At 46.0% G+C, this 12621-nt stretch overlaps 1 protein-coding gene across 1 annotated transcript in view; it reads right to left on the bottom strand.

The window, feature by feature from the left end:
- The window catches only part of ABHD12B (abhydrolase domain containing 12B), a 29937-nt gene extending 17635 nt beyond the window's left edge, over positions 1-12302 (bottom strand). Inside the window, exon 1 of the mRNA XM_083167794.1 lies at positions 12120-12302. Coding sequence (XP_083023920.1) covers positions 12120-12232 — 113 coding nt within the window. The 5' untranslated portion in view covers positions 12233-12302. The remainder of the gene's footprint in view (positions 1-12119) is intronic.
- Positions 12303-12621: the final 319 nt, after the last annotated feature.

Here is a 12621-nt window from a genome sequence, read left to right as displayed (position 1 = left end):
CGCTGTTCAGTGACGGACGTTACTGACCAACATCTGTGCTCAATTTTTGGCGCAGGACCTTTTTTTTTTAACCCCTTCAATTTTTTTTTTTTTTTAACCCCTTCAATTTATTTATTTTTTTATTGGGATCAAATTCCTGTATAAAGTATTTTTTTTTTTTCTGCACTACATACACACTACACACTACATACCCCCGGGTTGAAATAAAGTTTGTACCCCCCCCCTACACTATACACGTGTTGAAACATTTCACTACCAGTAACACAAAAATAAAAATGGCATCCCAAATGTCATCCCAAATGTCATCCCAGTCATCCAGAAGAATGTATTCAGCGGAGGAGGCATATGTCATGCTTGCCTCTGACTCTGACACAGCCAGTGATGCAAGCGGGGAATTTGAAGGATTTGTCTTAAGCTCCTCTTCCTCCTCTGGTGATGAGGGACCCCCTCAAAGACGCCCCCGTAGAGCAGCTGAGACCCCCCCCCCAATAATTGATCTCGTATGGACCCCACCACCAGACAATTTTGAGCCCCAGGTTCCTGAGTTTTTGGCCATGCCAGGAATCCAATTTGATTCCACAGGTCTCAGAGAAATTGACTTTTTCAAATTATTTTTCTCTGATGATTTTATAAATTTAATGGTGGACCAAACTAATTTATATGCCCAGCAGTTTATTGCTCAAAACCCCACGTCATCATTTGCTAGGTGGACCCCTGTAGATGCAGTAGAGATGATGACGTTTTGGGGTCTGGTGTTTCATATGGGCATAGTAAAAAAGCCAGAAATTAGGCAATATTGGAGTACAGATGTTCTGTACAGCACCCCATTTTACCGTATGGCCATGCCCCGGGCTCGATTTGAGACGATCCTTAAATTTTTGCATTACAACGATAATGCACAGTGCCCTCCCAGAGATGATCCCACCTTTGACCGGCTATTCAAAGTCAGGCCGGTCATTGATCATTTCAGTGCCAAATTTGCAGAGATGTACATCCCTGAAAAATTTATTTGTATTGACGAGTCCCTTATACATTTTAAAGGAAGGGTTAAATTCCGCCAGTACCTTCCCAGTAAGAGGGCAAGGTATGGCATAAAAATGTATAAGCTGTGTGAAAGCACCTCAGGGTACACCCACATGTTTAGGGTATATGAAGGGAAGGATTCAAGAATTGAACCGCCAGAATGCCCCCCCTCCCTCGTAGGTGTTAGTGGAAAAATTGTCTGGGATTTAGTGCACCCCTTCCTGGATAAAGGTTATCACCTCTATGTGGATAACTTTTACACTAGCATCCCCCTGTTTAAGGCCCTTGGTTCAAGAGGTACAGCAGCTTGCGGTACTGTGCGCAAGAACCAAAGAGGCCTCCCAAAAACGCACATTGCCCAAGTAATGAGAAGGGGTGAAAGCAGGGGAATATGCACCGAAAATATGTTGTTGGTCAAATATAAGGACAAGAGGGATGTCCTTATACTGACAACAATTCACGGAGACAGTACCACCTCCGTCCCTGTAAGAGGTACCAGTACCCACACCTCCAAACCTAATTGTATCCTGGATTACAATAAGTACATGGGCGGAGTGGATCTTTCAGATCAGGTACTGAAGCCGTACAGTGCCCTGCGGAAAACAAAAATCTGGTACAAGAAGCTGGCCGTGTATATCATCCAGATGGCACTGTATAACGCTTACGTGCTATTCCGTTCTACCGGCCAGAGGGGGACATTTATGCACTTTCAAGAGGAAGTCATAAAGGGCCTAATATTTGGGAACCAGCAGGCAGAGGGCCCCAGTACTTCTAGTACTGGCCCCCGTATTGTACCAGTACAGCATTTTCCTGATGAAATCCCCTCCACTGGAAAAAAGGGCAGGACACAAAAAAGGTGCAAAGTTTGCTATAAAAAGGGAATAAGAAAGCAAACTATTTTCCAGTGTGACACTTGCCCCGACAAACCCGGCCTATGTATAAAGGAGTGTTTTAAAATATACCACACATCTATGGATTATTAGGTTCATAATTTCACCGTGCTTCGGGGGTCTTGCTAATGCCACATAGCACCCACCATTCATTCCACCAGAATCTGAGCCGCAAAATCCAAAAATCACTCCTTCCCTTCTGAGTCCTGCCATGTACCCAACTGGTATTTTTCGGTCACATGTGAGGCATTGCCGTACTCGGGAGAAATTGGGGCACAGATTTTGGGGTGCTTTTTCTCCTTCATACCTTCTGAAAATGAAAAATTTTGAGCCAGAACTGCATTTTTGTGTAAAAAAATGTAATTTTTCATTTTCACTGCCCAGTTGTATCAAAATTGGTGAAACCCCTGGGGGTTTGAAATGTACACTATACCCCTAGATGAATTCCCTGAGGGGTGTAGTTTGCAAAATGGGGTCACTTGTGGGGGGGTTCCACTGTATTGGTGCTTTGGGGGTCTTGCTAATGCGACATAGCACCCACCAACATTCCACCAGAATTTGTGCTGCAAAATCCAAATATCACTCCTTCCCTTCTGAGTCCTGCCACTTTTTGGTCACACATGAGGCATTGCCGTACTCGGGAGAAATTGGGGCACAGATTTTGGGGTGCTTTTTCTCCTTCATACCTTCTGAAAATGAAAAATTTTGAGCCAGAACTGCATTTTTGTTTAAAAAAATGTAATTTTTCATTTTCACTGCCCAGTTGTATCAAAATTGGTGAAACCCCTGGGGGTTTGAAATGTACACTATACCCCTAGATGAATTCCCTGAGGGGTGTAGTTTGCAAAATGGGGTCACTTGTGGGGGGGTTCCACTGTATTGGTGCTTTGGGGGTCTTGCTAATGCGACATAGCACCCACCAACATTCCACCAGAATTTGTGCTGCAAAATCCAAATATCACTCCTTCCCTTCTGAGTCCTGCCACTTTTTGGTCACACATGAGGCATTGCCGTACTCGGGAGAAATTGGGGCACAGATTTTGGGGTGCTTTTTCTCCTTCATACCTTCTGAAAATGAAAAATTTTGAGCCAGAACTGCATTTTTGTGTAAAAAAATGTAATTTTTCATTTTCACTGCCCAGTTGTATCAAAATTGGTGAAACCCCTGGGGGTTTGAAATGTACACTATACCCCTAGATTAATTCCCTGAGGGGTGTAGTTTGCAAAATGGGGTCACTTGTGGGGGGGTTCCACTGTATTGGTGCTTTGGGGGGTCTTGCTAATGCGACATAGCACCCACCAACATTCCACCACCAAAAATCACTCCTTCCCTTCTGAGTCCTGCCATGCACCCAACTGGTATTTTTTGGTCACATATGAGGCATTGCCATACTCGGGAGAAATTGGGGCACAGATTTTGGGGTGCTTTTTCTCCTTCATACCTTCTGAAAATGAAAAATTTTGAGCCAGAACTGCATTTTTGTGTAAAAAAATGTAATTTTTCATTTTCACTGCCCAGTTGTATCAAAATTGGTGAAACCCCTGGGGGTTTGAAATGTACACTATACCCCTAGATGAATTCCCTGAGGGGTGTAGTTTGCAAAATGGGGTCACTTGTGGGGGGGTTCCACTGTATTGGTGCTTGGGGGGTCTTGCTAATGCAACATAGCACCCACCAACATTCCACCAGAATCTGAGCTGCAAAATCCAAAAATCACTCCTTCCTTTCTGAGTCCTGCCATGCACCCAAATGGTATTTTTTGGTCACATGTGAGGCATTGCCGTACTCGGGAGAAATTGGGGCACAGATTTTGTGGTGCTTTGTCTCCTTCATTCCTTGTGAAAATGAAAAATTTTGAGCCAGAACTGCATTTTTGTGTAAAAAATGTAATTTTGCATTTGCACAGCCCAGTTGTATCAAAATTGGTGAAACCCCTGGGGGTTTGAAATGTACACTTTACCCCTAGATGAATTCCCTGAGGGGTGTAGTTTGCAAAATGGGGTCACTTGTGGGGGGGTTCCACTGTATTGGTGCTTGGGGGGTCTTGCTAATGCGACATAGCACCCACCAAAATTCCACCAGAATCTGAGCTGCAAAATCCAAAAATCACTCCTTCCCTTCTGAGTCCTGCCATGCACCCAAATGGTATATTTTGGTCACATGTGAGGCATTGCCGTACTCGGGAGAAATTGGGGCACAGATTTTGGGGTGCTTTTTCGGTACTCTTTACCTAGCACGGCGCCCGCGATTACAATCGCGGGCGTCGGGGGTAAAAAATCGCGGGCATCGCGGGTAAATCAAAAACGGGTGCGACGCGATGCCCGCGATGCCCGCGATTTTCCCATAGGGATCAATGTTAAAAGTCAGATTGGTCGCGATTTTAGCGTTAATTGGCTCAATGCCCGCGATTTTTACATAGGAAACAATGTTAAATGGGCCACAGAGCCCTAATAGTCCCCCTGAAGTGTGAAATGGCCCCCACAATTTTTAACGCCACCCCACGATCAACGTGAACCCGAAGCGTGGCGAGCGCAGCGAGCCCGCGAGGGACGGCGGTACGCGTCCTCCGACCTTTTCATACCCCCACTATCCACGTCGGCGTGGAGTTGAGAATAGAATAGTGTGGCGAGCGCAGCGAGCCACCGAGCCCGAAGCGTGGCGAGCGCAGCGAGCCCCGCGAGGGGACGCGGATACCTTCACAGTTATACGCGTCCCCTCACGGGCTTCACAGGTGTCCGTGGCGACGCGGACACCTGTGAAGCCCGCGAGGGGACGCGTTTACCTGTGAAGGTATCCGCGTCCCCTCGCGGGGCTCGCTGCGCTCGCCACGCTTCGGGCTCGCTGCGCTCGCCACACTATTCTATTCTCAACTCCACGCCGACGTGGATAGTGGGGGTATGAAAAGGTCGGAGGACGCGTACCGCTGCGCTCGCCACGCTTCGGGTTCACGTTGATCGTGGGGTGGCGTTAAAAATTGTGGGGGCCATTTCACACTTCAGGGGGACTATTAGGGCTCTGTGGCCCATTTAACATTGTTTCCTATGTAAAAATCGCGGGCATTGAGCCAATTAACGCTAAAATCGCGACCAATCTGATTTTTAACATTGGTCCCTATGGGAAATCGCGGCCATCGCGGGCATCGCATCGCACCCGTTTTTTAGTGCATGCGATGGTCGCGATGGTCGCGATGGGCGCCGTGCTAGGTAAAGAGTACCGCTTTTTCTCCTTCATACCTTATGAAAATGAAAAATTTTGAGCCAGAACTGCATTTTTGTGTAAAAAAATGTAATTTTTCATTTTCACTGCCCAGTTGTATCAAAATTGGTGAAACCCCTGGGGGTTTGAAATGTACACTATACCCCTAGATGAATTCCCTGAGGGGTGTAGTTTGCAAAATGGGGTCACTTGTGGGGGGGTTCCACTGTATTGGTGCTTTGGGGGTCTTGCTAATGCGACATAGCACCCACCAACATTCCACCACCAAAAATCACTCCTTCCCTTCTGAGTCCTGCCATGCACCCAACTGGTATTTTTTGGTCACATATGAGGCATTGCCATACTCGGGAGAAATTGGGGTACAGATTTTGGGGTGCTTTTTCTCCTTCATACCTTATGAAAATGAAAAATTTTGAGCCAGAACTGCATTTTTGTGTAAAAAAATGTAATTTTTAATTTTCACTGCCCAGTTGTATCAAAATTGGTGAAACCCCTGGGGGTTTGAAATGTACACTATACCCCTAGATGAATTCCCTGAGGGGTGTAGTTTGCAAAATGGGGTCACTTGTGGGGGGGTTCCACTGTATTGGTGCTTGGGGGGTCTTGCTAATGCAACATAGCACCCACCAACATTCCACCAGAATCTGAGCTGCAAAATCCAAAAATCACTCCTTCCTTTCTGAGTCCTGCCATGCACCCAAATGGTATTTTTTGGTCACATGTGAGGCATTGCCGTACTCGGGAGAAATTGGGGCACAGATTTTGGGGTGCTTTGTCTCCTTCATTCCTCGTGAAAATGAAAAATTTTGAGCCAGAACTGCATTTTTGTGTAAAAAATGTAATTTTGCATTTGCACAGCCCAGTTGTATCAAAATTGGTGAAACCCCTGGGGGTTTGAAATGTACACTATACCCCTAGATGAATTCCCTGAGGGGTGTAGTTTGCAAAATGGGGTCACTTGTGGGGGGGTTCCACTGTATTGGTGCTTGGGGGGTCTTGCTAATGCGACATAGCACCCACCAAAATTCCACCAGAATCTGAGCTGCAAAATCCAAAAATCACTCCTTCCCTTCTGAGTCCTGCCATGCACCCAAATGGTATTTTTTGGTCACATGTGAGGCATTGCCGTACTCGGGAGAAATTGGGGCACAGATTTTGGGGTGCTTTTTCTCCTTCATACCTTCTGAAAATGAAAAATTTTGAGCCAGAACTGCATTTTTGTGTAAAAAAATGTAATTTTTCATTTTCACTGCCCAGTTGTATCAAAATTGGTGAAACCCCTGGGGGTTTGAAATGTACACTATACCCCTAGATGAATTCCCTGAGGGGTGTAGTTTGCAAAATGGGGTCACTTGTGGGGGGGTTCCACTGTATTGGTGCTTTGGGGGTCTTGCTAATGCGACATAGCACCCACCAACATTCCACCACCAAAAATCACTCCTTCCCTTCTGAGTCCTGCCATGCACCCAACTGGTATTTTTTGGTCACATATGAGGCATTGCCATACTCGGGAGAAATTGGGGCACAGATTTTGGGGTGCTTTTTCTCCTTCATACCTTATGAAAATGAAAAATTTTGAGCCAGAACTGCATTTTTGTGTAAAAAAATGTAATTTTTCATTTTCACTGCCCAGTTGTATCAAAATTGGTGAAACCCCTGGGGGTTTGAAATGTACACTATACCCCTAGATGAATTCCCTGAGGGGTGTAGTTTGCAAAATGGGGTCACTTGTGGGGGGGTTCCACTGTATTGGTGCTTGGGGGGTCTTGCTAATGCAACATAGCACCCACCAACATTCCACCAGAATCTGAGCTGCAAAATCCAAAAATCACTCCTTCCTTTCTGAGTCCTGCCATGCACCCAAATGGTATTTTTTGATCACATGTGAGGCATTGCCGTACTCGGAAGAAATTGGGGCACAGATTTTGGGGTGCTTTTTCTCCTTCATACCTTCTGAAAATGAAAAATTTTGAGCCAGAACTGCATTTTTGTGTAAAAAAATTTAATTTTTCATTTTCACTGCCCAGTTGTATCAAAATTGGTGAAACCCCTGGGGGTTTGAAATGTACACTATACCCCTAGATGAATTCCCTGAGGGGTGTAGTTTGCAAAATGGGGTCACTTGTGGGGGGGTTCCACTGTATTGGTGCTTTGGGGGTCTTGCTAATGCGACATAGCACCCACCAACATTCCACCACCAAAAATCACTCCTTCCCTTCTGAGTCCTGCCATGCACCCAACTGGTATTTTTTGGTCACATATGAGGCATTGCCATACTCGGGAGAAATTGGGGCACAGATTTTGGGGTGCTTTTTCTCCTTCATACCTTCTGAAAATGAAAAATTTTGAGCCAGAACTGCATTTTTGTGTAAAAAAATGTAATTTTTCATTTTCACTGCCCAGTTGTATCAAAATTGGTGAAAACCCTGGGGGTTTGAAATGTACACTATACCCCTAGATGAATTCCCTGAGGGGTGTAGTTTGCAAAATGGGGTCACTTGTGGGGGGGTTCCACTGTATTGGTGCTTGGGGGGTCTTGCTAATGCAACATAGCACCCACCAACATTCCACCAGAATCTGAGCTGCAAAATCCAAAAATCACTCCTTCCTTTCTGAGTCCTGCCATGCACCCAAATGGTATTTTTTGGTCACATGTGAGGCATTGCCGTACTCGGGAGAAATTGGGGCACAGATTTTGGGGTGCTTTTTCTCCTTCATACCTTCTGAAAATGAAAAATTTTGAGCCAGAACTGCATTTTTGTGTAAAAAATTTAATTTTTCATTTTCACTGCCCAGTTGTACCACAATTGGTGAAACCCCTGGGGGTTTGAAATGTACACTATACCCCTAGATGAATTCCCTGAGGGGTGTAGTTTGCAAAATGGGGTCACTTGTGGGGGGGTTCCTAAATTTTAGCATCTTATGGTGCCTAGAAACCTACATGGTGCCTAAAAAATAATCTCATAAAAAGGAGGCTCCAAAATCAAGTAGGTGCTCCTTCTATTATGAAGCCTGTGGTTTGGTCAACGTGCACACTAGGGCCACATATAGGATATTTATGAAAACAAAAGAATTGGGGGAATCAATTTTTAGTCACATTTCTCTAGTAAAATGTACTGTGTTCCTTAGAAAAATGTACTAAAATTGCAAATCTGCAAAAAAAATGAAATTTTGAAATTTCACCTACACTTTGTTTTAATTCCTGTGAAACACCTAAAGGGTTAACAAACTTCCAAAATGCTGTTTTGAATACTGTGAGGGGTGCAGTTTTTGAAATGGTATCATTTATGGGGGTGTCTCACATACAAGTCCCTCAAAGTCACATCAGAACTGAACTGGTCCCTAAAAAAATCAGTGTTTGAAATTTTCTTGAAAATTTGAGAATTTGCTATTCATATTGTAAGCCTCCTAGTGTCCAAAAAAATTAAAAGGAAGTTGAAATAATGATGGAAACATAAAGTAGACATATGGTCTATGTTAGTTATTAACTATTTTGAGTGGTATGATTATTTGTCTCACAAGCAGAAAATTTAACATTTTGCAAATTGCTAAATTTTCCATTTTTTTACGACATTTTGGTATTTTTCACAAAAAAACACAGACTGTATCGACCCAAATTTACCACTAATTTGAAGTACAATGTGTCACGAAAAAACAATCTCAAAATCACTGGGATAAGTAAAAGCAAAAAAAAGTTATCCCCACTTAAGTGATACATGTCATATTTGAAAAAAAGGGCTCTGTCAGGAACGCAAAAACTGGCTCTGTCAGGAAGGGGTTAATATTTTTATTGAACAGGTCACGCTGGGACTTGTAGTCCACCACGTGTCACTAGTCACATGCCTAGTTTCATAAGGGAGAAAACAAGAAGTGACAATGAAAAGCCAGAATAGTGATGAGAGGACAATCATCCAAAGGGTTCCACGATATCAGCTGATAATGTGCGTGGTTCCCAAACCATGCGTTGCACTGAATCTGCAGGGGTGCCCGGTCTTTTTGTCCACCCTCCCGGAACGGCCGGGAGGCTCCCGAAAATCTGGTGGTCCTCCCAGCACCTGGAAGGGTTAGTAAATCTCCCACATCCCCCCCACATAACCATTGGTCACCCACTTACAGGAGGTTATTCTGATTGACAAGCAGCGCTGCAAGTCTTTTTTAAGACCGCTCACTTTTCGTACAGACCCGCCCCTCTTTGCAGGGCAAATTCGCCCACATGGCTGTATATCAGGGTTTCCTACCTGACCCTCTCCATAAAGCCCCACACACACGGGGGGGGGGGGGGGAGGGGAATATATCGCTCGCGATGAGCGCAATATATATCACTCAGTGTCCCGTTTGCATCAGAAACCAGAGATGGTCGCTGATTAAAAAGAAACTGCCGGGGGAGCCCGGCAGTGGAAATCAGCTGGTCGCAGGAGCATGTTCCTGTGAGAAAACGGGAGCGTGCACCTGGCGATATATCGCTGGTGCACACTCCCATCACGGGCAATATGGTCGCTCAGCAACCATAATGCCCGCGATATTAGACATAATCGCCCCCCCGTGTGTACACAGCCTAAAGCGGTGTACACACGGGGGCGATAGGGGCTGAAATCGCTGGGAATATGGTCGCAGGCGACCATATTGCCAGTGATGGGAGTGTGCCCCGGCGATAAATCGAAGGGGGCGTGCTCCTGTTTTCAGCCACGTTCTAATCGCTGGTCGCAGGAGCTTGCTCCTGCTACCAGCTGATTACCTCTGCGGCTCCCCCGGCAGAGGTTCCCGTTCATCAGCGACCATCTCTGGTCGCTGATGAAAAGGAGAAACTGAGCAATAGACTTCCCTGGTAATGTAGGATTGCCATCACCTGTGGGGAGCTAGGTAATTGATAAGAAAGGTGATTCACCACAGGTGATGGCAATCCTACATTACCAGGGAAGTCCAGGAACAGAGCATTTTCTCCCTCATGGAGAGGGTCAGGTAGGTAACCCTGTTGTAAATGGATGTTTTGCATAAACACCCATTCGCAGTCTATTGGGCGAGACCCACATCATTCGAAGACACTTAGTGTGTCCTGTGCGAGGACAGAGCGGGCAGCTGACATCCGGTGTTTGTAAGGGCCCCTATGTACCAACTAATACTGATAAATGCATAAAGCAGATCTAACTTACAGAGGGAAGGTGGTCTCTATGGCATACCTCCCAACATTACCCTCTCCAGGAGGGACATAATGCTCTGCTCCTGCACTTTCCTCTTTTTGAATGATTGCCATCACCTGTGTTGAAGCACCTGTCTTATCAATTAACTGTTTAACACAGGTGATGGCAATCATACCTTAAGAAGAAGGTCCAGGAGCAGAGAATTGTGTCCCTCCTGGAGGGGGTCATGTTGGGAGGTATGGACTCTATGGGCCCCATAGCAGCTGCACCCCTTGCACCTGTGGTAGTTACACCCTTGTGTGGGACAGTTTAGAGGGGCAGCGGGTTGAGAGATGAGCTGCGAAGGGGAGACGGGGGGGGGGGGAGACAGACTGCACGGTGGGAAGTTGCGCTACACAAAGGAGACAGGCTGCAGGGGTGAGACAGTGCAGTTGGAGTAGAATGCAGTCAAAATACCGACAAGGACAAAATCCCGACATGGTCAAAATTCCGACAGGGTCAAAATCCCGACATTTAAAAGCTCGAAAAGGACAAAATCTCGACATTTAAAATCCCGACAAGGTCAAAATACCGACATATAGAATGTACAGGTGAAACAGTCAACATGACTTTCGGTCGACAGGTCGCGAGGCCGACATGGATTTTTTTCACTATTTTTGGACCCGACATGTGCCAACAGGCGGTATTTCATGCCCTACCATCCACTAGGGCGTGGTGGGAGAATAAAATAGTGTGCCCGAAGCATAGCAAGCAAAGTGAGGGGCTGCGGTTCACTTCCAACTGTGTCCATGTCGACATTTGGATAAAAAAAAAGGGGGAAAAAACATGTTGACCTCGCGACCTGTCGACCGAAAGTCACGTTGACTGTTTCACCTGTACATTGTATATGTCGGGATTTTAAACGTCAGGATTTTAAATGTCGGGATTTTAACCGTCGGGATTTCATACTGGAGTCAAACTGCAGGGGGGGATTGCTTCGTAAATAACATACCCTCCAACATGACCCATTGCATTCGGTACACAATGCTCTGTCCCTGGTAATGTATGATTGTCATCACCTGTGTTGAAACACCCTTCTCTTCAATTACCTAGTTCCACACAGGTACTGGCAATCCTACATTACCGGGGAAGTCCAGGAACAGAGCATTGTGTACCGAATGGAATGGGTCATGTTGGAGGGTATGAAATAATCCGACAATAATCTAGTGCACAGTGCATGTTTTCCAGGCCTCCTCACAGAATCAAGTGAAATAATCAGCTCCACCTGTGGATCTTTCAAAATGTGTCAGCCAGTAATGAGTGCACCTGTCGGGTGACCTGGAGCACGTGAACTGTGTAGGGTCCTGAGGATCGAGTTTAAGAACCACTGATCTAGCGCACTGCTGGACCTGGGGAGGCCAAATTATCGGCGTCTCCTGTCCCTTGACCCATAACTAACCATAAGGATGATGACACATAAGCACATTTCTGAATTTCTCAATAACAAACGTTTGGCCGAGGGGTGCTGTGAGAACAATGCCGGCAATCTAAGGGGTGCTGTGAGAACAATGCCGGCACTCTAAGGGGTGCTGTGAGAACAATGCCGGCACTCTAAGGGGTGCTGTGAGAACAATGCCGGCACTCTAAGGGGTGCTGTGAGAACAATGCCGGCACTCTAAGTGTCTGTGATTGAAGACAGTTTGGGGATCACTCCATTAGCAGAACACAGTTCCTCCTTGGTTGCCTCTTTCCCTGTGCTCGGATCTCAGCGTGCAGATACAACGTCTGTGAGCAAAGTGCATGTCAGGGCATTCTCTGTTCTGTAATGATTAGCCGCTCACAATTACAACTTACATATGAGGAAGCACTCACCGGCTTTTTGTCCTTGTTTTAGGGTTTGGAACGTCCCCAGAACTGGACAACTGTCCCTTACCGTGGGGAACGGGCCCAGAGCCCCCTTTATGCGGAGGATCCCTTCTCTTCATTCTAGCGATGGCTGATCCGGGTCCCTTGTACTCCGAGGACAGATGAACAAACACTCACTAGGTCAAAGAACAGATATCTTCACTTCCCCTTTATTTATGGCTCTCATAATTGGAGCAGAGTTTAGCCTTCCTTCCTTGCCCTGTCAGGGTCCTAATGACCACGCTGTACTGTCTGAATATTATACGTCATTCAAAGGTTCCTTATTTGTCATCCGAATTAGGACAAACCAAACTGAGCTTTGTAAACTGCGCAAGCGCCGCACCATTCATATCGTATGATGACAGTGGTCTACAACCCTCCCAAGTCCCGAGCAGCCGGTGATTGCTGAAGTGGTGCAGGGAGGGAGTCGGGGGCTGCTCAGCTACTAGGGGAGCGCTGGGCATGCTCC

Source organism: Crinia signifera, chromosome 12 (assembly GCF_055691185.1).
Source record: "Crinia signifera chromosome 12, ASM5569118v1, whole genome shotgun sequence".
Classification (NCBI taxonomy): Eukaryota; Metazoa; Chordata; class Amphibia; order Anura; family Myobatrachidae; genus Crinia; species Crinia signifera.
The sequence above is the reverse complement of the archived record's forward strand: the minus strand, read 5'-3'. Positions and strand labels throughout refer to the sequence as shown.